Here is a 25,336-nt window from a genome sequence, read left to right as displayed (position 1 = left end):
ACTCCTAACTCCTAGCAAGAGATGGCTTAACCTAGGCAAAGTGACACTAGCTAGTGGCAGTCCGGCCAGAGGGCCTAATGGCAATTCTTATGTGTAAGGATGGATTTTTAGTTCATATTGGCACTGGAGAGAAAAATGTCAAGATATGGATTAATTTAAAGAGGGACATACATTACCTGTTAGTACTCACACCTGGAGTCTCTGAAAGCATCTAAACAGAGGATCTCAAAATATGTGGTTAAAATTAAATTACTTCATTCAAAATGACAGAACAGCTTATGACAAAGATGTGACAGGAGTCACATTGCCTGACTGCTCCGTCCTATGCTGTGACTAAAGGACAACCACTCTTGATACACATTAAGTTTGTACACATATACATACTTAGCATTAAAAAAACATGCTTAAAATTCTATATTCCTACAGCTTCACTGAGGTGTAGCTACTGGGTTGTAACCTAAATGTTGTAGGAATAACAACATACCAGAAAAGCCACAAAGAACACATTCTGCCTAGTAAAGTTTGTGTTCACCAACTCAGAATGGTCTTAAATGAGGACAACATTTTGTTACACAAAGAAAGATAAAACAGAATATTAAGAATACACAGCACATAACTAATTACAAAACCATTTAATTCCATGCCTCTCAAACCTTCTTCACCCACCTTTTTCTTTTTTGCTGGTTGGTCCATCTTTGCCTGCAGGAAATCAATGAGTTTAGTTTGCTGAGAAATAGTGCCCTCCATTTTCACTTTTTCATGGGAATAGAGAACCTGTGAATCACACACAGACGCAAGAAATTTCATCTTAACAGAAGAAACAAACAACTGGAGAGCAAAACAGAGCTAAAAAATACCCTAAAGAAAGTGTCACAGACAAACTGTAAATCACATCCTAAAGCCTCACAGGGAATGAGGCAGAGCACTGCCCTGCTTCCTCACCCTCACCTGAATGTTTTCCAGCTGATATTCCAGGTCACTTCTCTCAGTCTTCAGAAGATCTGCTCGGTCCAGAGCCTCTTGCAGACCTTGAGTCAGGCGGAAGATGTGATTCTTCTGCAGATCCATTTGTTGCTGCAGCTTTGCCTGCTGTTGAAAGGAAAACAAAGGCCAGGGTTTTGGATTTGTTGTCTTCTTGTTTGTAAGTAAAAGCTATTAAATGTTGTCACTCCTTGTAAAATAATCATCATTGCAGAACTTATAAATAAACACACAATTCTTCAAAAGCTGGGAAATTACAATACTCTAGAAGATTCCTTTCCTTTCAGAATGCATTGTGAATAAACAAGAAATTCTGTGTATTTATATTAATCTGTAGTAACCCTATTTTCTCAAGCTCTCTGTACAACCACCAGAATCCACCTCAGTACTGTGTAAAAATAAATTAAAACTATAATCTTTACTATAAACCAGGACAGTCATAGTCACATGAGATAAGGAAAATAATGGCCAGCTTTTTGCATCTTTGTCTCCAATTAACACCAAAGGAGGGCACATGAAAAAATACTTCTACTTCCTTTAGGATTTACACTTTTCTTGACAAGGTCCCTGACTAGGAAAACTATTAATGTAACCTCTGTTACAAAGCAAGAGCCAGAAATCTTTCCTGGTGATGCATAAAGGAGTAGGCAACATGTCAGTACCCCCAAGAATACCAGAAGGCTCTAATTGTCCATAACCACCCCTGAAATCCTCCTCTGGAGCCTTTTCCCCCACCACCCACAACTGGTTGCCTGCATTCAATTACACTCTGATATGGTGCAGGTGTGTGAACATGGATTAAAATTCTGTGACCCAAATGACAAGAGCTGGGAGAGAAGCCTCACCTGTGGCCTCCAGGAGTGCACCCTCAGCATGATGGCTCCAGAGCTGGTTTTAAGCTATGGCCCTTGCCCTTGGCCTGGTCAGAGCTGTGTCTGTCTGGGCACAGACCTGGCCTTGCAGGTCTGACCTAGGACCTCCCTTGTGACTAGAGGCTTCCATAATGATCACTAGTACCTTCAGCAAATCTGCCCTGGTCCTCTTGTTCAGGTGCTGTGGGTGTGAGCCTGCAGGCTGCAAGGTCCTGTCCTTGCCTGGCACGATATGCCCCTTGGCTGCCAGCTCCCCTGCCCCTGAAGAGCAGCTCACTTCTACTGCTCCCTGACATGGCCACACACTCTGCAAACTTTTAGTGAAAACAACTCCTCCAACTTGATTAATCTCCCTAGTTATATAGAAGAAGGATGGATGTGTAACTCTTATTCACACAGCCTCCCCTCCTCAAGATGTGGAACCTTCTGAAGTTCTAACATGAATCTCCAAGGTTACCTCCTCCAGAAGCCTCTGCTTGAGCTCCCTTTCTGTCTCAAGCTTCTGCTGTAAACTGCGGGCGTTCATCTCCAGCATGGCGTGCTTCTTCTCCAGGTCATTGAGCTGGGAAAGAGGGTCAGAATAACATTGAACACTAATAAATATAGTTCCACACTCTTAAATTCAACTTCACCAAGCACATGTTGAAGAAAAGTGATACAATTAGCCTTTGGTTGCTGGGGAAAAACCAGGCAAAAGACATTTTGGCTTGTTCAAATGCAGATACCAAGTTATTGAAGGACTTCATTCCAGGCATCATAGGCTGCTGTCTGCTTTAGTCTTTTTCAAAGAAAATTTGAGGTCTTTGGTTTGAAGATAGAATTCTATTCTATGCCCTCCAGTCTTTTTAATTTGTCTCTAAAACATCTTGAAAAAAACTGCTCAAGGCCACATTTCTAAAAGTAATATCAGTGGAAAAATATTTCATCTAATTATGAAAGTCTAGGATTGAAAGTTACTTACCTTATCAGAAAGGCTCTCTGCTTTGAGTTTTTGTTCCTTGAGTGCTTGCTGCAGGGCCAGAATCTCTGCCTTGTGTTCCTTGACAGCCAGTTCTACCACCTGGCGAGACTCAGTAATACGCTGATCTGCTCTCACTCTGCATTAAAATGGAAAATAATGTTACCTAACTCCTTGACCTCTCCCTAGCAGGCAGTGGCATCAATAACTCTTTCAGAGGTTGCCTCAAAATTCAAGATGTTACATTAGAAAGCCAGACTGTTTGCTGCAACACTTTTATATTATATAATCCTGTTCCTGCCCCTGCTAGAACTACAGCCTTAAAAATTTCAAGACCCCACAGGAACAGTCAGGAGCAAAGACTATTTTTTTCATAAAATAAAATAGCAGATAATAAATCAAGACATTCTATAAATTACAATGATAAATACCACTCCCCTTGAATCGTTCACTTGCAAAGAAACAAAAGGAACAATATCAGTGATGACTATTAACTAATAAACCATTTTTAGAACTACCTCACAAGATTTTATATTTAGCTCCAACTCCCATATCCTATGCTAAATATAATTTTTGTACTAGCTTCTATAGAGAATTTTCATAAAAGTTCATAAAAGGGAAAGAAGAGAGAGAGAGACCTGCTCTGTTTCTCAGTATCCAGCATCCTCTGCAGCTCTCTAACTCGACATTCAAACTGGGACTTCTCATCCCCTAGAACATTTCTCCACGCTTCCCACTGGCGCTCTTTCTCCAGCAGTTCATCATTCAGGGCCTCCAAGTCCATTACTTGCTCTTCCAGCATCGTACATGTTGTCTTCAAGGCCTCCATAGTCTAAAAATAAATCCTCCTATCAATTCTCACATCCCACATCAAGCGTGCACTCTCAGCTTCAGCCGTAGCATTTCGATTACAGTACATGCAAATCAGCAGCCAGCAGGAGCTGGGAAATCACAGCCCATTTATTTCAAGGCTCCTGTACATTCACTTGTGATCCCTGATAATGTCAGGTCGATCTCATTATGAACATTTTGAGATTTCCAGAGCCACAAAATTAAAATGAGTAATTCTAAATGACAATGCCTTCAGAGTGCAGGATTGCTAAATAAAATGTTATAAAAACATGATGGGAAATACCAAAAATTTCCATTCACTCAACTGCCCTGGGAAGGAAGGCTTAAATGCCACTGCCCCTGGAAGCATCATCACGTCTTATGTGTTTCCAGATGTAAAAGGAGTTTTTGCCAGCTCCCACCAAGGGCTCCTGAGCAGACCTAGAGAGCCTTACTTGTTTCTGGCTGGTCAGCTGCATCTCCCTCTCGGTGATCTCCCGACGGAGATGATCGACCTCACTCCGCAGCTGCACAACCTCGTCGTTGGCCCCTGAGGCCTCGTCCAGTTGTTTGGACAGGAAGAAATTCTGGTTGTTCAGCTCTGCATTGTCTTCAGTGAGCTGGTTCAGCTGCTCTTCCAAATCTGAAATCACCTAGAAAGAAAAATAAATTACATGTGAGTAAGCACAGGTTTTTGAAATTATCCATCCTTCTTCTGTATAACTGGGGAGATTAATCAATTCACACAGAATTATTTACTGCCAAGCTTTTACATTTTTTCTAATTCAAAAAAAGGGCAGCATTATAATGGTAGATATTTTTGCATAGTAATGTACTTGGATTAGGAGTAGAGTTTTCTGTCTTAGATAAAATAGCTTTTTTAAAAAATCTGGTTCAGAGCATAAATATGCTGCAATGTAATTTATTATTTGAGAGAACTGTCATAGTTAAAGCACTGGATTGGGAGCCAGGAGTTCTGGCTGGATTCTCAACTCTGCTGCTGACTTACAGTGACCTTTTTTTGTCTCAATCTCCCCTAAGTGCAATGAGGCTAATCACTCTCAGAAAGGCTTTCAAAGTGTGGTACTGAAGAAAACAGACCAAGAGGTGCAGTGGAGGCAGTGCAACCTGATGGATGTCCCTGGGAATTGCTTATATTATTATTTGTAGCACCAGGTATAACCAGGAAAGGCAGAAAAATGTTAAGAAATACATTCTATCAAAGTAACAGCATTATAGATGGCAGCTGCATACACAGGAGGGAAGAAACCAGTGTGGTAACACAATATGGAAAATCAGTGAAAAGCAAAAACTCAACAAGGCCTTTGCCAAAGTGGGAGCATCCATTTGTTCAGTCAGCACTAACTAAAAGCTTTCAACCACAGTCCCCTCCAACTGAAGGACAAATATAAACAACAGTGGGCCATTTTCACAGTTGGTTTTATGAATGAAAGGCCTGAACACTGGGTGGATGAATTTGTACCTCCTAACTCAAAACCAATATCACCACAACAGAAGAGAAAGAAACCTCAATAATCTTGAAATCAGCTTAATGAAAAGAATTTCAGAAACTGGTAAACTCCATACAATTCACATTCAACTCTTAAAAATATGTTCTAGAGGCTCTCTTGCCTGGATGTCAAAGAAAAGTGAATAAGATACTTCATTAAATGGGAAAAAATAAAATCTGAGCACAGTTGGCCACACATTCAAATGTAAATGTTCCAATTTCCTACACAAGCCAAGGACTTAAATATCTAAAGCAGTAGAGGATAGAGCACACAGCTCTTCTCAGCTCTCTGGAAAGATGACAACCACTTCTTTTTGAAGAATCTGTAATGCATATTTTGGCAGCCTTTTACCATGCCTCTCCTAGACCTAAATTAACAGTATTTGGTTTTTAAACTGTGAGCAGGAAAAGTCCAACAGCCATTACTCCCTGCTGGGTGAAGGGGAGTTCCTGCCACCCATATGTTCAGGGTCAAATCGAGATGATTCACACTTCAAAACACAACATTTCTGAAGAAATCTGATCATGTGCTTGTTTCTGAGCACTCTCACTGCCCTATTCAAAATACACATTTTCCCCTGCATTGTTTGCACCAGGCTTTCAGAGGGAGCAGCCTGGGTTGTAAGGACATGTTAGTGCCTATAGTGCTACAGAAATAAGAACTTAGATTTGTTTATACAAACAAAAAGGAGCAAAAGAACATTTGCTTTTACAGTGTTTTACCTACTGCTTTTACAACAGCTGAGACCTCTATTAACTGCCAGATCAGAAACTCACTTTTTCTTCCATTTCTTTTAATTTTATGTTTAACCACACCATGTAGCAAGGCAGTTTCAAGAAATATTTTATACATTCATGGTTTCTTCCACATCTATTTTATATACTAGTACAAGTATTTTCTATTAAAAAATTATTAAGCTAGTTTTGAAATACAAGAAAACTGAGGTGAGGGAAACACAAAATGGATAAAGTCATATGCAGAGTTAATATGTCCAACTACTTAATGAATTATTAAAACTGGCTGTATTTCAAGTTGATTTTATTCCTTAAGGGCTGGAAGTTGAGTTCTCATTTTCTTTTATTCTAGTTCTGAGATTTTGACTTCTTTCCCCGAATCCAACTAAAATTAAACCAGATCATATTATATTTCATTGCTATATTTTATCTAGCAGGATATTTCTGGAAAACTTCAGACAAATAACAAAGCACTTAACAAAGAAGGGTTCCAGAAGATGTGACATGAATTCTTTCCTTCTTCTAGCAGTGTATTTACTGACAATTCCAAAATACCTTGGCTTAAATTCCAACTATATTAAAATCTAGACAATGTAATCTAGATAGATATAATTTTTTTTTAACAGGAGAAAAATTTGTTCCTCTTGCTACAATCTTCCATTTTTCATGGGGAAGGGGGATGTTTTTTAACACATCCAATAGCTATCTACAGCTATGTATAACCCAACAGGATCAGAGAGTTTATTAACACTAAAAGCCTAAAGAGTAATGGGTAATGCTGACACAGGAAAATGGGATGTAGTGTGATATAAATACCTGTCCTGGGAATCAACCAAAAAAATCCCAAACAAACAAAAAGAAAAAAAACACACAAAAAACCCACAGATCAAAAAAATTCAGATTTAATTGGAAATATTGGCTTGGGCATACATACACCCTATACCAGAATCCTGTACCTGGAAAGAGTTAATAGCTTTAGATATTTTTCTTTTCAGTTAAGGAAATCCCCAGGCAAAAAAACAGCCCCAAAAAACCCCAAACAAGCCAACCAATTCTGAGCTATTCTCAGGTAAATGTGAAGTATATTAAAGGGAAGTCAGTAAGAAAATGCTATTATTTCCTTTAGAAACCCATTAATATAATTAGCAAAATCTTCACATTTCAAGTTTATAAATTAACCAAACACTTGAAACATTGGAAAAGCAATTCTAGACAATCTAGACAGCCACTGTATCTGTGCCACTGCATCACCACTCAAAGCAACTGGAATTTTCTCCTCTATTTATGCACATCTTCATCACAACTAATCCATAAACCAGAGATATCATCTAACTACACAGATTGTTCACTGCACACCACATCTAAGCACACAGCTTATCTTTATCCTGATGCAGAGGACTGTATCTCATTTTTAAATATTGCAGAGCAACCCAAGCACAGCAGCTCCTCAGCAGAAGGGGCCATACCCAGCATAATTCCCTCCCCACTGAATAATCTGAGGAAAGCAAAGTATTCCTCTGGTGAGGCTGAGCAGATCCACAGCTGTTACCCCTGGTCCTACAAACCTCTCCAGCCATGGATTAAATCAAATATCAGCACAACAAACAGTCAGGGCCATGATGATTTGGTTTGCACCCCAGATAAAAATGTACTAAATTTAATCCATATGCTCCACATACCAAAACCACAGGCACAATAATGAGGAAAAGGAGAAAAATAAGGAGTTTTATTTATATACTAGTAACTGCAGCTTGCAAACTTCCCCATACCCTATTCCTTCATAAAGGTGTCTCAGTTCTCAGATGCCATCAACAAACATGCAGAAAAATGCTAGGACACAACAAGGGAAACTGCTTTGGGATGCTATCAGCAGTATCTTTTTTGGAGTTTAATATAATTCCAGACTAATAGTGTTGCTCTATCCATTTCCACTCCTCCCTATCCCCACTAATCTTTACCAGAAAGCTACCTGTCAGAAGTAAATAGGAAACAAGAAAAAGCTGTCTTTCAGCCCCAAATTATTGTGAGAAGGAAGTGAAAGCAGAGACCAGACTCCTTTTGTCTTCACCTACTGCCTGAGACAAAGCTTTTCAGGCAGAGAAATCCCAACACTGGGAGGCTGGGGCTCTCAAACAGGGCTGCAGACAGATTGTATCTCCGCCTGTTCCATCAATACCCACCAATGAATCCCTCACTTTCCTCCCCTCTCCAGAGTCAGACAACACCTGTGCCTTGAACACACCTTAAACATGGATCTCAGTCTCCAAAAACTCTTCATGGCTCATCCTGAGGGACACTGCCCATTGGACACTGCCCAGACTGCACTCCTCTCCTCCCCTGTGCTCCCAGAAGATGAGCTGCCTCTCCCAAACAGGAGCCTCTTCCTCGAATGATGGTGATGTTATCCACAGTGAAGTTCTCATTAACCTCTCACAGCAATGTCTTAGAAGTCTCTGATTTTTTGTCAGGCTACAAAAAATATAAAACTCCATTTCTGCCTGTAACTGGTATCTGCCATCACATTTTCTGTGAAATGGGAATCAAGGATAACCCTTTCCATCCAACAGGAATTTTACTTTTAAAAAAAAATTTAACAAAGCCATATAAAAGTTTTTGCCTGGGTATTAGCCTTGTCACAGCGGACAAGATTCCTTCACTCTGAAACACACTTTAGCATCAAAGTAACATCTCTGAGTATTATTTTGGAACCTCACAAGAATACAACTTATGTCAACTTATGGAGCAAATGTGGAATCAGGATCTTAGACTGAATTCAGCAGGAATTCACAATAACTAAAATTATACCTGTCTGATGGGCTCACAGATTTAATGCCTCAGTATCCAATCTCTTGCACAAGTGCAGATCAAGCCTGTTCATGTTTAAGACTGGAACACAAGATGATGACAAAAGAAACTCAAGAAGGGAAGACAAACCTTGTTTTACTGGGGAAAACTTGAATAAATGGAAATGCAATATCCAATTAGGAATAAGAAATTCCACTCACTGCAAGAGTAAAAGCAACAGCCTGTACCTGAAAAACCCAGGTGGTTCAGATGGTGGTTCTCTAGTATTTTACTAAGCTGAGTGCAAGGCTTTTATAGCACTACTTCCTGCTAAATATTTAAAGACTTTAATTCCTGCTTAATGGAAGTTTCCTTTTGGAAACAGTTCTATTATTATTTAGATAATTTAGTTGTATTTTTAAGTTTAAACATGCTGGTGATCTCAGAACAAGCCACAGTTTGGAGGTATCTGGAAACAACTGACAAATGCATAAATTTTCCTATTTAAGAATGCCTTTTATTTCTAGATCTTGCTTTGATTGCCTGGAAAATACTTTTAACACTCAAATGGGACATTTATTTCACAGAGTAAATGTAGGGAACTGGTTCTTCTCCCTCAATGGATTTGGTGGATAAGCTATCATTGTGAGAAGGCTGTGATAAGATATGACTCTGTGTGTGTCCACAAGCACATGTGTGTGTTCAGCAGGTAGCACAAGTTACAATTTTTGTTGTAATTATGTATCCTATTATTTCTTGCTCAACTGAGTGACAGAAAGCATGAAAAAGGAGAACCTGAAAATGCCTCCTTGGTCAGAGGCCTCAGCAAAAGGAAGAACAAATGTGCAATGAGGATACAAGGAAAGCAGACACAGCCTTCTCTACAATCAGAAGCTGTGACCTTTGTGAAGCTAGAAAACAGGAACAATACTAAAGAAAGTAGATTAAATATTTTTATTTATCTTTTGAAGACTGCAAAAGTACTGAAGTAATTCAATTTCTTAATATTTGTTTCCTGTATAATCTTATTTTTGTAATTCTTATGCTGTTTGGGGCTTCTCAATAAGATCAAATAAAAAGTAATTCCCTACCAAAGTTTGCCAGACTAGTTCAAGGAGTTTGTGTCAGCTTAAAAAGGATCTCTCTTGAGAACCTCCTGAAAGAATAAATCCATCCTTTATCAGGCTGTATAAGTAGCAGCATATTACAATTATTCCCTTAAAGTGTTGTTGGGTTTTAAAAGGAGTATAAATTCTAATCACCTTCAAGTGGAGTCACATGGTCACCAAAAAGCACAGCCTGCATCATACTGGTACCATCAGATAAAAATGAGTTTGGAACATCTGGTGAAAGGACTGTAATTAGCATTTCTTGACCCTCACTGGCAAGAGAAGATTGCCCTGATTTCCTCATTCCTCAGGCAGGATGGACAGCCGGGAACAGTCATAGCACACAACATGAAATTATCTGTCCATGGCCAATTAAATTATACATGCATTCTCCTGGGCTGCAAAGAGAATGTACCATGGGCATGTATTATTCATTTAGGAACTATTTAATTAATTTCTTATTGATGAGGATGTCTGATCCCACTTATCCCACTGGAGGGCCTTACAATGCACAACACTTTTACAAGTCCTTTGAAGCTCTTGACATTCTGGGAATGTTATGGGTCATTCTTCACTGCTGGAGCTTGTTCCCCACACTCAGAGCTGAAGTGTCACTGGATAGTGAGTTACAGCTCTGCAAGGCAGCTGACCCTGCAGTGAACAGAAGCCACAGAGTTTTCACACCTGGTTTTTCCTTGCATGGAGATCACAAAAGTGTTTTCAGAGAAAGCTGTCACTGAATGAAAGGCAACATCCAGAGCAACAGGAGATAGCTCTGGATGTAAGATCTATGATGACACATAGGGAGCTAGACAGTCAATCTAAGAAAATGAGGAAGGGAACAGAAAGTGAAGTTTCTTCTGTAGGATTTCTTTTAAACACAGGTTAAAGCACTTTGGAAAGCTGTACTTCCTCACTTCTTCCTATCTGGATATTCCATGTCCAGAATAACCCCCTTGCTTACTGCTAAAGAGCAAGTGAGGAAAACAGAATGACTCTCATGCTGAAAAGATATTTTAAAAGATGAAAACTGACACATTAGATACTTACTCCTACAGCATGAAAAATTACATTTGAGGAAATCACTGAAGCAGAGAAACAATCAAGATAAAAAGTCCCAGCAATTAAGCCCTGCTCACAGTGTGGGGTAGAGAGAAAAAGCCCAGAATAATTTACAATCACTGCTGACCAGAGGACTGTGGTCCTTATCCAACACTTGTGTAATTCATGTCACTGGAAGGCAGATACTCTCCATCAACTGCCATGAACAAGTGCGAAGATAATGTTAAACTGCAAGAGTCCCTGTGGATAGACAAAGCCCTTGGAGATCAGTCCTGGACTGATGAAATGAATCTTAAAACATGTCAAAGATCTCAGGCTACAGAAGGTAAAAATTCAGACCCTGGAGTTCTCTCTGCTGTTTGTCAATGTATTATTTGGAACCTTAACACTTCTTGTTTCTTCAAACAGTGTTAAAATCCTCCTTAAAACCCACTCAGGCCTAGATCTACAATGCAGCTCAGAATTTGGACAGGTAGATCTTTTCTTCTTGTGAGCAGAAAAGACCTTCATCTACAGTCATTTTTTGCAGCTGCTACACCATTCTTATTAGCTGCACTGCAATGAGATATTTTAATTTATTTTCTTCTCCAAAAAGAAGAACAGTGACAATTTCATGATCAGACTAAAACCTCAAAATTGAGGTTTACCTGAAACCTAAAAGAAATCCAATCCAATCCATCCAGCTCCTACTAGCACCTTGAAGCCAGAAGTCCACATTATGAACTAGTGTCATCAAGGATTAAATGAGGAAATTGTTTGTTTCATTATCCTTAATTTCAAAATAATTCAATGATCTGTTTTTAATACTCACTGTGCAGCTATTACGAAGGGCTTCAAATTTACGCTGGATTTCATCTCTATGTGCCTAAAGGAGGTAAGAAGTTCATCATCAATTTTTCATACATTAGAATTCGAGAATGCTGTTGCTAAACAAACTGCAGAACAATCTACCAGCAAGCAAAGTTTGGAAGGCAGATGCTGCAGGCTATGAAAGCACTTTGCAGTGGCAAAGAACTGATTAGCAAAAGTCCCATCCTACTTATCAAAATACACTTCTGCTCCCAACTCTGGAGTGCTTCAGGAAAATCTACAAGCTTAAGAATGGAATTATGTAACAGGTTCCATCTGAAATGGGCACCAGAAGACTTGTTGATCCCATGTTAAGTTTTTACATTCTTGACATTTTAATTTGAGTTGGTTTTATTTCTGTATCCCCATTGGTGTTTCATAGAAAATAAACACTGCACAGAATTTAATGCTTGCAAAGAAAAGCTATAGTGATGTATAATGCAAGCTACCCCAAACAGCTCTGCCAATCTACCTGAATCCTACCATAAAGTCACATTTAAGCCTGAGCCTCTCTAAAAAGCAGTGATAAAACATAATAATCAATTCTTTGGAGGACAGCATCTAAAGTACAGAAAAGTTCAAACACTCATATTAAAGAATGCAGCATTGCATGCACCATTTTTATCCCCTAATTTACAAGCAAAGCATGACAAAGCAAAAAGTTCTTGTTTCAGCCTCCTGGCCTCTCTCAAAATTCAAAGGGATTTAACAAGTGTCTAATGTCATGTGCTATCTGAAAACTTCACAAAGGAAAGGTTACTGCTCAAGCACATCCAGCCACCTTTCTTCATTTAGAGCATTTTCCTTAGAGCCAAGAGACTAAACAGGAAAAAAAAAAAACGTTCAGCAGAAGTCAAATATGAGAGCTTAAAAGCTATCTTACCACAACAGGCAATGTGAGAAATAAAAGTATGTAAAAAACTTCATGGCAGGAACAGCCCCAAGCCTGCTTGGCTGGAGTGTCTGACAGCAGCTGGTCCAGCACTACCAGTTTGCCCCATTAACTGGAGCAATAACTGAGTGAACACAGGTCATGAATATTCATCTGTTTCACTGCTGGGTAAGGATCCCAAGTGCATTGCCAGCCCCCTGGCAGTGATAGTGACTGTTATGCAAAGCTTTCAGCTGGGAAGGGACTGCCTCAGTTCTGAGCAAAAAGAACCCAATGCCATTTCTATTCAGTTATTCTTAGGCCTCGATGCTGTTGCTGCACTTGCCCAGCCTATGCCCACTTTAGAACGGAGAGAATGGTTCTGCCATTCATCTACCCAAAGCAGCAGCATAACACCAGTGCCCATGCCAGCTGAGCCCCCCTCCCCTCCCAAAAACCAGCAATGGCAGCAATATTCAGAACAGTTCTTTGATTAAATGCCACTGGAGCACCAGAATGCACATTTTCAACACTTCCAAATCACAGGATTTGAAGGTCATTTCAGGCTGCTGCTCAAGGAGGGGTTAGCTGGTAGCAGGTCAAACTCTCTACCCACAACCTTGGGGATCTTTTGTGAAGGAAATACTTAGAATCAAACAGTTTGAAAGCATCCTTTTGTGCTCAAGAGAGAGCATCCAGCAGCATATAATCTAGAACTCCATTTACAGGGGTTGGGGTGGAAGAGGGTGGCAGGACTTGAACTTTGTTTTCCTTTCTATCACTCACACACCTCACCAGACACACATGACAATTTTTAATGAAACTAGCATTGGAAAAAAATTATGTGTTAGAAGACTCTCCCTAGGAATTTGGTGGTAGAATTTGGTATATATACCCCTGAATTTGGTACATATACCCCTGAATAAGTATCCTCAAAGCAGGGTAACTAATAGGAAAAAAAAATCATCAAAACATTTATCATCATCAAGTATTTTCAAACTCATGAACTATTATTAAAATAAGTAAATCACAGAGTTAAACTCCTAACAATACCAATTTCAGATGCAATTTTCACCTCAAAACAAAAGTAATGATGCTCCTGCAAGCCATCAGTCAGTTTAGGCAGCAACGGACCATTACTAGGAAGTATTCAAATGGTTAAAGGTAAAATTTGACATTTTAGCCTATCAACACAAGGCACAATTCATACCCATTTCTGAAAATTAAGAATTAGATCATGTAAATTCCTTTTATCCTCTTTATGAAACATGCACCTACATAACTCTAGTGTGTATCTGCAGCTCACAGGACAAGTGCCAGGGCTCACCGTGAGGGCTTGGATCTCCTCCTCTGCCTCGGCCGTGGTCTCCTCCAGCTCAGTCTTGGCCTCTCGGAGCTGGTTCTCCAGGGCTGTCCTTGCAGCCTGCAGCCCAGTGATCTGGGATTCCCTCTCCTGCAGGGTCAGCTGCAGCTCTGTCAGCTGCCTCTTCAGCTCCAGCTTTTGTTCTTCGTGCTCTAGGCTAACCTGAAGGAAGTCACAGTAGTACCAAGCGTGAGTTACTAACAAAGACATGACAGGCAACGGAGTTTTGTTTCGGAGCCCACTTTAAGATGTCATTGCCATGTCTGTTCCCGAAATCACATCCTGGCACACTGCTTAAATAAAGGACACAGCTTTGTCTACTCCCTAAAATCTACTGGTTTTTTGGAAAAAACAACCTGGCATTTTGAAACAACAAGGGCACAAGAATAGTTCCAGCTGTAACTCAAACATATCAAACATGGATATAAAATGTTGAAGTAGTTTGTGATGAACTTTCTTCACTGAAGCTAAGAGTCTCTAAGGATCTTTATTTGGGAATCTCTGGGCATACATTACATACATTTTGCAATTGACTTCCATGTTTCATCTTCCCTTCAGATTCCTTTTATAGAAACCCACCAGCTCATCTGGCTCTGGGTTTACCTGAATGGCTTCTGATGAAGGTTTTCTTGCAGCACAAAAAGGGATAAACATGTCACTCCAGGGATAAGAAATAAATAACTAAAACACATCTCAGTGTTCAGAATCAATTCCAAACCTTAGCACCTTCTTCAGGCTCCCTGCTATCCCAAGGGAATCTGTCTGTTGTGCTTGATATGTGTGACAAGGCTGTCAGAAACCTAACATGGTCTCAGTCAGCTTCTGGCCAAAGTAGGACAGGTTGGTTGTTCAACAACCTTAGCTGAAAGCAAGATTTCAGCCTTAGCTGAAAATTAGTGGACTGAGACTGGAGAAGAATTTGTAGAACCAAACTAGTTAATACAACATTAAAACTGAAGCACAGCTCACAGATCTTTAAAAAAGTATATTTCCATATTACTGTTAGGTTTTCTTTCCAGAAAACTCTGAAAATGGTGCATGAAGCAGTGGGTTCCTTTTTTCTTACAGCAATTCTGCTGTGTCCTTTGCTTTCTAAGCTGTAGACTCTAAGACAACAGGTTATCTGTCTGGTCATTGTGCATTGCTGAGTTGTTGCTCTCTACCCAGACAATATTATAAGGGTATGGTACAAATAAACACAGAAATGGAATTCTGAAAAAGCAAGATGATCTAAAAGCTCAGATTCAGCATGAATAGTCCTTAATACGTACATTTAGCTCCTTTTTAATGAGCTTTTTTTTAAAATTACTAATACACTTTCAAATACCACTACAACAAGTTAATCTAGTTCTCACTGTATTCACAAAATGGGGTACATTTAGGAAAGTTTGTTGAGAGGGATCAGAGCCATGTTTTCACCTCTCTCAGCCGTGTCTCCAACTCCAGCAGGCGGTTCTTGTCAGTGTGATCTTGGTGACTCATCTTTTCCAATTGTTCTTCTAATTTTCGATTCTGGGCCTCCAACTTTCCAGCTTGTGTTTCCAAGTAGAACTTCTGTTGCCTGAGCTCTGAAATCATCTCCTCTTGGGCTTTCCTGATAGGAGAAATGCACAAGTGACAAACCTGAAATGCCCTTAACGTATGTCATTCCACTGGGGTCAAGTAAGGAAAACACAAGTTTGCTGTAAGGTTAAGTTCATGGCTTAAATTTTACATCCCAGCTAAAAATAAAAAATACTAGTGTATTCATCAGCATATGCCCAGAGCACTAAAATTCCATATTTGTCAGTTGCACAAATGAATAGAGGGTAATCTGTAATTTAAGGTACAATTAATTCTACTCTTTTCATCAGTTGTCACATGGTTTTCTATAGGGGAAAAATAAATTCTGAGAGTTGCTTTCTCAGAGTGTATTTCCATGAGATAAGAGGAACTCCATGCCTTAGGATTGGGAGTAGTGTGTTTGGGTTGTTTTGTTGGGGGCTTTTGAAAGTTGTAATGGACATAGAACTTGACCTACACTGAAATGAAGCTTTGCTGTCTCTGATCAAAGTCTTAATCCACAAACTGAACAAAAATAATTACTTGTTCTCACAAGAATTTTGAGAGCTGGCAATTATTAATTATTATCATTTGAAATTAACACCCTCAAAAAAAAAGGGTCTTTCTGCATTATTTACAGTTCCTGGAATTGTGTTATCATGCATTGGAAAATTCTGCCTCACAGAGTGCTTTCTACTTAGAAACCTCACAAAGCTCTACATATATTAATGAATTAATATTTTAAGAAGTTCACTGTGAGATAAGCTGTTATTAATCCTATCCCAGAGAAATTATGTGGGTTGCCCAAGATCAAATAGGAAGACTTAACAAAACTAAAAATAGGACTTAAGTCTTCTGACTCACATTTCTGTGCACTGCAAACAAAACCAACCTTTTACCCTCCCTGTTTTTTTAATTTACCTCTACAGATTATTGTCAGCCAGAACTGTCAAATGGTGTTATTTCATTTCCTGCTGTTTACTGGGCTATCTTCTCAGGAACCTGATAATCATTGGTTTCCTCAGATACCGCTGGAACAAAAGCTTGCAGAGCTCCCCTCTCCTCTGAAGAGTTTAATCACTAGCTCTCCTCTTGATGCATGCTCAGATTAGCTGCAGCTTTTGTGGGTTGAAAATGCAGTCCAACAACAATTTTATACATTTTCAACAGCCCAATTCACAAAATAAGCACAAATTCATTAACTAACTGCATGCATAATTAAGCAATTTTCTCTCAAAATGTTGCTAATTCTGTACTGTCTCCTACCAATGCTGCAAAGTTCATCATTTGACAAAATGTCTCTCAATAATCTATTTTAAATTGTATATTAAAACATTATTATATGTTTTTCTTGTTTTCTGTGGCTCTCCAGTCAAGGATATGGCTCCCAGAGGATGCTTTAAGTCCTTACACTCAGTTCAGCACCCATGACTGAGACATTCAACCTTCCCTACACTGAACAGCTCCACCTCAAGACATTTCTGTTTTATTTTAGACTGAAGGTAAGTTATGGCTTTTGCTGCCTCAACAAACTGCCTGGGTGATTAACTGGAGGTCATCTGGAGCATTAAGCAACACAATTAAGTTCCCCAGTTATTTCTGTGAATAGTTTTGGCTGCTAAGGCTAAAATAAATTGCAAGATATTTGAAATGCAATGAAAATTGGAGCCATTACATATCTGGAGGCATAATGACCACAGAAAAAGGACTGAAACTAAAGCAAGTCTTTGCCAAAACTCATCCTTGTCTGATTGTATTCAATATCAGAGGTGAATCTATCCAAGTGCTTCCTACACTGCCTGATGTTGGATCCAGCAGCTGATGGACACTGTACCTTTGTGCAAACCAAGCTGGCGAATCTCTGAACTCAGTAAGGGGCAAATTCTGTTTTAGCCCTGCCCTGCAGGAGGTATCAAACAACCCATGCTTTTGCTACACTTGAAGTAGAACACCTCTAAGTCATTTATGAAGGAAAAATAACATTGTAAGGATAAGGAATCTCAGCTAAAATCCAAAGAAAAATAAAGTTCAGGCAGACAAAAGGATAAGAAACAGAAGAATTCAAAAGCATGCGGAGAAATTCTTGGCTTAAATATCTACTGTTCTTCCTTGTCTTCTCACCCATCAAGGCATGATGGAATGTTTGTGAGTGAAGAGTGTTTAATGTTTTCAATTTCAAAATCATGTGTCAGGGGAACTGAGTAAAATATAAATCTATTAGCAATGTTTATGTTTAAAGAAGGAATGTATGCTTCTCCAGGGGTATTTTAGACATCAAATTATTAGTATTCATTTAACATATCTGGCAAACCTACACAAATCACCTGCCTTAGGAAACGCTCCAAAGTAAACACCGTAATACAAACCAATTTTCCCAGTCATGTTTGAGGAAACACAAAATACACAGCAAGCCCCAACTATTTGAAGAAGGAAACATATTTTTGAAAGGCTATCAGTGAAAAACAAGCAGGGAGCAGAGCAGGCCTACAAAAAAGAGCCACTATTACACGGTGAATCAGAGAATCACTTCAATTGGAAAAGGAGTGACAGAGCTGCCACACTTACATGTTCCTCTGGGTAAAGAGGCTGCTATTTGCTGCCAGTTTGTTGGCCTCAGACAATTCCACAATTCTCTGCTCCAGTGACCTGATCTTGGAATCCATTGCATTGATCATCTGAAAAACAGCAGTGAGCCTTTGAGACTGCACAATGCAAGCAGTTACAAAAATAAAGTTTATAAAAAAGTCTGAACTTTTTCCAGAAACAAAAAAAGAACTAAAAGAAAACTGATCAAATGGCCAAAATGAGCAACACAAATGCAATTACTGAAGCTATTTGCAGCTGCTTGCTACTGCTCTAATGTTAAGAACAAGCAACCATTATCAAGGCACAAAATGAGGGGTACACAGCAAGCTGCATGACTTTTTTAAAGGAAATATTCTTGAATACACTCTGAATTTTAAAAAAAGTCTCTTAAAATTCATATTAATCAGTGAATTTTTTTCAAAGCAGCTCAGCAGCACTACAGAACCTCAAACAAGATTATCTTGCTTGAAATCAGCTTTAGAAAGCTCCTCTTCAAACAGCTTTGATTTCCAGCTCAACACCACATACCGCCTTCTGTTCAGCCAGAACTTTGCATTTCTCACGTGCTTCTTCTTCATGTCTTCTGAGCATATTCTCAAGTGCTTCCTTATCTGCAAGATCCTTCTTCATCTGATTTTCCAACACCTAAATGAAGACATTTCTTTTGTCTAAATTATCTCTGTTTCACTGGGCAAAGGGCAAGCAGAAAGAAAATCATCAATATAGATTTTTTTTTAGTAAGCAATTGGTCATATCTCAAGCAAAATTAAATCCATGATGCAATTGCATGAAATCCACAGAAGAGCAAACTCCAAAAAGAGCACTTGCTCAGTTATTTCTGAAGACTGAATTTAACAATAAGATTTTATAGAGATATGGAGCTACTGTAGGTATTTTATTTATTATTTTGAGTCATATAAACTGTGTTCAATAACTGTTCCAGCCTAATGCAACAGAAACACAGAAAAGACTCTCTAACCCAATATGTGCAGCTGAAGAAATAGGAAAGTGCCCATCCTTTGGCTGCCCTACCAACATGGCTTACAAATAATTTGTGAGTTCCATAGGTACGGATGAGAAGGCAACTGAGACCACACAAATTCTTCCAGTCAGAGACAAAAATCTAACAGCAAAGTAAAAAACTTCTTTTTGTGGCACAAATAGCTGTCATTGGTAACAGGACCAAAGTAACGAATTGCTACATTTTGCTAGAAATGCATGTTGTGTATGTATGAGCAGAGTTATAAATCAGCTGTGAAACTGAAGGTCTCTTCCTTCAAAGAAAAGTTTATCAAAGGCACAAATTCTGCACCACAGGATAGTTTTTACTTTTCCTTACAAAAACTCCATGTCCTGTTTTATTCCTTTGAACTTCTTTCACCTGGCTTCCTGATTTCCCCTATTAACCCCTATATCATAGGGCCCCATAATACACCAGTTCTCTTTTTCTTTTTATTTTTTCCATTACTCATCCTCTTTTCCAGTTTTTTATATACCACTTTTTTCTCAACATCTACATCTGATCTTCCTGCTTTCTATCACTCTCCTCTCATTACTGATAACCACATGCTCTGATCTGCCAGCAAATCTTACTTGTTTTTTCCTTCATATTTCTCCCACAGAAATTTCTTCTCTCCTCTTAAATACTACATCCTCTCACATTTCAGCAAAAATGTAGAATTAAAGTATTAGATAAATGTACAAGATGAAGACTGTTCCTACTGAGAATAATTTGTTCTTATGAAAGATTCTTACAAAATGCATTTACTGGCTGTTATATTGCAAGCTCTTTAGAAAAATCCTTAGCCAGTGCACATACTCCTATTTGCCAGCTTGTTTTTACTAATTTTAGATGGTGCCTATTTCTAACTGTTTGTTAATGCTACCCTGGAAAAGACAAAAACAAAGTGGGTGGTTTCTGTGGCTTCTTGGCAGATGTTCCAGCTCCAAGATGGAATTTCAGAAATGGTCTACTATTTGCTGCATTTAAAACTTGCAGGTAGGCTGAGTGAACACTCACAGAAAATCAGTGGGAACTGAAAGCTTCTTCAGGGTGTGAGATCCAACAGCATTAACTAAGTATTATTTAGTCATCAAAAGTCAAATTACAACCAACAAATGCCTTCCTGTAGTTCTGGCTTCAAATGCTACCTCTCCTAATCCAGTGCCACAGACACATAAGGTACAATGGCAGAAAAAACAGGAGAAATCTGATTCAGACTCCACTAAGCTCCCTCAACATTGCAGCAATGGCAACAAGAAGGCAATTCACAAGACAAAGCAAGCAGAGCCTAAAGGCAACTGTTTTTCCCTGAACTCATTCTACCCACAAAAGCTTGTAGGAAGAGAAGATATTTTTACTTTGAGTTTCTCCTCATAGAATTGTTCCTTCTGTTTCAGCTGCAACTCCAGATGTTGTGCTGCAATCTGAGCCTCACGGTGCTTTTCCTCCAGCTCCTAAAAGCAGCAAAAAATCATATTCAGACACAAGGAAATGGTAGGTGCTGTATGTGTTACACAAGTACCAAACATTCATTCTCTTTTTTAAGGCTTCACACTATAAAAATCCCAAGTCCAGGGCTGTCATGGTAAAAAAAGAAAGCATTATGAGACCTGAACATTATCAACTTTTAGTTTGCATATTGGTGCTGACCTATCTACTGCAGAGTGGGAACACTGCTAAGGACAAGGATTTCTACTTCCATGGTAAGAATCTCCATCTCCCAGTAAAATATACCCAAAGATAGGCCAAGGACATTTGGTGAAAACATAGTTATAAACATTTTATAGCTGCAGTGGCATCACAGGAAGTTCAGATCTATTTTTAACAAGGTCTCACTTGTTTTCTTACAGCAGACCTCAATAACGGGGTACTGCTGTCTGTGCTTTTCATTCTGCATTCAGAGGGGGAATAGCATTTACTTTGCTGTATTCCTTGGACAAATGTTGTCAGAAATGCTATTTATAAATGGCTTCAAAAATGAAAAGTGCAGGATGCAATATATGTGGTGGAACATACCAGAATCTTTCTAGCCTCTTGATTTCACATCAGATAGTTCCAGCCATGCACAATAAGGACTTAAATAATTTGTATTTCAGAAATCAGCTATTTCTGCAGTCTGACTGTATTATTTGGGGGTCTATCTATAATAACCTTTCAACAGGACACTTCTCAAGAGCCAAGCTTACATCTTCATGCTCATTTCTTGTCATATTTGTCATTCCAACAATTTCCTTAGACCAGGAGCAGGTCCAGGTCTGTCATTCACTACCACTGGGCTGACTCTTGCATAGACAAGTTCAGGTGCTGAGATGCATCTGGATCTCCTGTCTGCCCTCATTACTGTACAGCACAGGAAAATTTCATAATATTTATGTGTGTTTTAGTACTTTACACAGTATTTTGATATGCTTTTCCCTAATCTTCCTCATCTTGTAGGCTTTTTTGCTCCAGTAATTGCAACAGACCTCTTTTTCCAGAAGTGAGAATCAAAGAGGAGGTTCACCAAAAGTAGGTCATCAGCAGTGCCTAGTCCCTGACACTCCTGCATGGAATGGAGATTGCTGCTTTTTGCAATTGAAATATGTCTCCCAGCAACAAGAGGGACAACTCACCTCCCCCAGAAACCCACACGTTTCAGGTCCTGGCAGAGAATCAGACAACCAGATCAGCAGCAGCTTCAAAGCTCCCAGCATCAGACTGCTCATATTGTAGCAGGAGCTTCACCAGTTCCTGCAGTGGCACTTAACAGCCAGTGTGGGCTTAAAAAGGTAATCTCCTACCATTGCTGCCCTCACTCAGTATTCTCTATGTAGCACTGACTTTGTTATTGGCATCACAGCCATGATCTGCACTTTGAGGCAAGCAGAACTATCTTCTCTAACTTGTTTTTTACTTCTTCATCAGTTCCTTACAGACAGATGAGCAGGTACTCTCAGGTACTGCTCCATGAGTGTACATGAAAACCATGCCTTTATTTAATAATTTCCACCTTATTCTATGCAATTCTGTATCTTCAGGTCCCCTCTTACCTCTCTATACCAGGAAAAGTCAAAAATGTTTGAAAACACAACGTGGGGGAAGGTACAGGGTAGGAGTGGAGGAAAAAAGAACACCAGTACCCTGTGCACCCAGATCAGTTGCAAGGGACTAGGAAAGACTCTATTGGATTATTTCTTCAATGCTTGTTTGACTTTTCCTATAAAATACCCCTCCAACATTCTGTCAGGACTCCATGGAAACTATCTATAAGAAGAGCTAAGCATATCCCATGGTGTAAAACAATTAGTTGATATTTCTGCCTTCCCTTCCACTTTCTCCTCCACAGAGAACATAATCAAAACCAAGGAACAATTCCCAAATATACACAAGAGGCTTATGAAACAATTCAAAGTTTTACACTATTTCAAAACATAAAGTTGGCTCTCTGCCCAGCACAACCATAGTCTCCCACTTACCATGCACTCCTGCTATCAAAACAATTTGAAAGGAACAGCACTACTGAAGAACTTATTCTACCTTTTCTTGACAGTGCTCAGCATACTGATGCTAAAGTCTATTCACCCAGAACAAGCCTGGGTCATCTGTTGACTCCAAATATGTTTAATTTTACATTTTCATTTGGCCTTTCTCAGGTGTGTCTCAGCTTGGGATTATTATCAGTAAAATGTAATCCTTTTTTCCTTGTCATATTGGCAACACACAGAGAAAATTCATGAGGGAAGCAAAATAAATTTAATTATTCCAGTATTAAATTATGCTTTCTGTCCCAGGGAAGCAAAATTATTAGAAACACCCTCAGCTCGATTCGCTAGAGACTGACATACTAACTTGCCTTAATAGTTTTAACCAGGAAAGAAACAAGAAATTGCCAACAGAGAAGTTATGTGGGTGCAAATGGTTTCCTAACAAATACCTTTGGAGATGAACAGTTTGGATGACGAATTTCTCTCTGCTTCAAAATGTAAGCACTTCTAATAGATCTGACCTCTAAATTCCTCTGCAATTTACTTAAAAAGAGAGATGTTTTTGTTATTGCCATAATCCACCCTCAGAATGTTTTACCTCTGAAACAATCATGAGGTAAATAACTTAAATATCACTGTGTTGATGGAAAAGTTTTCCCACTGAGATGACTCCAGCTTTGAAGCACTATTAAGACTAAAGGCACAGGAGAGAGTTTGTAACTAGGGGTACAAATAGTATTTGAATACTTAAGCTTTCTGCTGGTACAGGAAACAAATCCCTTTATTCAACAATTTCCACCCTATTCAATGCAATTCTACATCTTCTGATTCTTCCCTATCCCTTTCTTACAAACTCTTACCCTCTAGATTTCATTTATCACCTCTGCTCACCAGAATTTTTTCTGCCATCTGTTGAATCTGTTGAGATTTAGTTTGAATATCTTCTTTTAGGCGGTTTTCTCTTCGTTCCACAGTCTCTAATCTCTTCACTTGATTCTCCAGAGAATGGCGTCGTTCCTGCAGAGCAATTATGAGCTGCTGGTTAGGCCACTCTGCACTAGCACAAAGCAAGGAGTAGTTTCTAGAGAAAACAGGCTGAAGCAGTCAATATAAGGCTGGCTTTCATATTTTGAATCCTCATCACACCCCAAATCCCCCAGGCTGACCACATGTCCTTATCCACTCCTCACTGAAAATAAAACCCCTCAGTTTTCCTCAAAGAAATACATTTCATAATTAAAAATGCCTTAATGTCCAACGGCACTTTCCCCTGAAGAATTACTACAGGAATGCTGTTCAGAGCCATCCAGGTGAGTCTTACCTAAACTAATACACATCTCAATAACTGATTTATTCTGGACAGACACTCTGCTCTCACCTCTGCTTCAAGCAATTTTTTCTTCATGCTTTCATTGGAATCTTCCCGGTTCTGCAGTTTCTCCAACTCCTTCTCAGCTCTCTCTTTTGCCTGACGGATATTCTGCAGGAGCTCAGTTGCCTCTGAGCTGGCTTTCACAGCCTAAAGGTCAGGAGAGAAGAAAAAAAAAGTAATATAATGAAAAACACACACAAAAATTTGGTGTATGAAAGATTCAGAACTTCAAAATGGTCAACATTCTCAATAAAACCACTACAGAACTTTGGTTTAACAGTTTAAATTAACATGTGCATGAGTCCAAATTTTAACTTCCAAAACATAACTTTGACTTCTATTTCACAAAAAAAATTTAAAATCTAGGATACACATGTTTGTCTTGCTATTTTGCAAGTTAACTTTCAGTATATAGAGTCAAGTAAGTCTATCCCAAATTCAGCCCAAGTTCTTTAAAAGAACTCAGAAGACACTCTTACTGAAGGACAAGGAGAATAAGGTGTTGGCCTACAGATAATTCCTTGGCATTAATGCAGGTAGAAAAGGACACAGGGGATTAAAACATTATTGTTTTGGAATATTAGAAGTACTATTTCTAGGTAGTTTTGGCCTCCATATTCACGACCATTAACCCTTGAAATCGCCCTCTCTCAGCAGGTGCCAAGTTGAAAAGCTCAATCAGGGGATTATTATGACAACCCCTTTGTTTCCTGCTGAAGGATTCCAAGAGAAGTTCCCTGACTGTTCTTACAGTGACACCTGAAGTGCCAGACTGACCATGACAGCAAATCTTAGATATTCTGCACCACTTTCAGCAGACATTGACAAGGTGTTTTAATTCTGTTGTGAAGCCCTATCATTCAACATTTTTGCTTTGAAGATCCTGTGAAGATCTGAACTGTCAAGTGATTAAAGCAGATTATACTGGGAGACTAAAGCAAGTCCAGCATGGGTTTTATTAGTGAGCAAAAAGCAGCTGAACCCTTCTTCAGAAGCAAGGGACCAGTGCAGTGTCCAGAGCATACCCAAACAGGCCTCATTTAGATGAGAATTTCTTTACACTACTCCAGTTCTGACTCAGCTTCATTTGTAAAAATAAACACTGTTGACATGTCTCAAGAGCCAAAAGCATATTGAGAGCACCAGTGATTTCAGATACCAGTTCCCACCCCCTTTTCCTTATCATCCCCCATGCTATGACTAATTCTATTTTTGAGGGTAAAACAAAGTGCATCCCTCCTCTTCATTAAGGTTTCACTGGGAAATCTTGTGAAAAACTCACTTTCACCACCCAGTCGTTACCTTTGTCAGCTTTTCCTGCAGCTCCTGGATTTTGGCTTGCTGCTCTGTATTGATCTATAGTTAGATAAAAAGATGGAGGGAAAGAGTCAAAACCAAAGAGGAGAAAATGCTCTTTGCTTATGATACCATATTTGTTTCAATT

General features: G+C 39.1%; 1 protein-coding gene across 9 annotated transcripts in view; it reads right to left on the bottom strand.

Moving 5' to 3' along the window:
* CIT (citron rho-interacting serine/threonine kinase) overlaps nt 1-25,336 on the bottom strand; it is a 68,022-nt gene that overhangs the window by 13,832 nt on the left and 28,854 nt on the right. For all 9 annotated transcript variants that reach the window (XM_030958786.1, XM_030958785.1, XM_030958788.1 and 6 more), the window contains exons 16-30: nt 25,195-25,248; nt 23,899-24,039; nt 23,412-23,537; nt 20,415-20,510; nt 18,582-18,698; nt 18,033-18,142; nt 15,345-15,519; nt 13,890-14,087; nt 11,654-11,707; nt 4,098-4,295; nt 3,450-3,643; nt 2,815-2,950; nt 2,311-2,415; nt 949-1,089; nt 667-774 (exon numbers count right to left, since the gene is read on the bottom strand). In XM_030958786.1, coding sequence (XP_030814646.1) covers nt 667-774; nt 949-1,089; nt 2,311-2,415; nt 2,815-2,950; nt 3,450-3,643; nt 4,098-4,295; nt 11,654-11,707; nt 13,890-14,087; nt 15,345-15,519; nt 18,033-18,142; nt 18,582-18,698; nt 20,415-20,510; nt 23,412-23,537; nt 23,899-24,039; nt 25,195-25,248 — 1,953 coding nt within the window. The remainder of the gene's footprint in view (nt 1-666; nt 775-948; nt 1,090-2,310; nt 2,416-2,814; nt 2,951-3,449; nt 3,644-4,097; nt 4,296-11,653; nt 11,708-13,889; nt 14,088-15,344; nt 15,520-18,032; nt 18,143-18,581; nt 18,699-20,414; nt 20,511-23,411; nt 23,538-23,898; nt 24,040-25,194; nt 25,249-25,336) is intronic.

The sequence above is a fragment of the Camarhynchus parvulus genome, chromosome 15, assembly GCF_901933205.1.
Source record: "Camarhynchus parvulus chromosome 15, STF_HiC, whole genome shotgun sequence".
Taxonomy (NCBI): Eukaryota; Metazoa; Chordata; class Aves; order Passeriformes; family Thraupidae; genus Camarhynchus; species Camarhynchus parvulus.
Note: the sequence above shows the minus strand (reverse complement) of the source record. Positions and strands in the feature narration are given on the sequence as shown.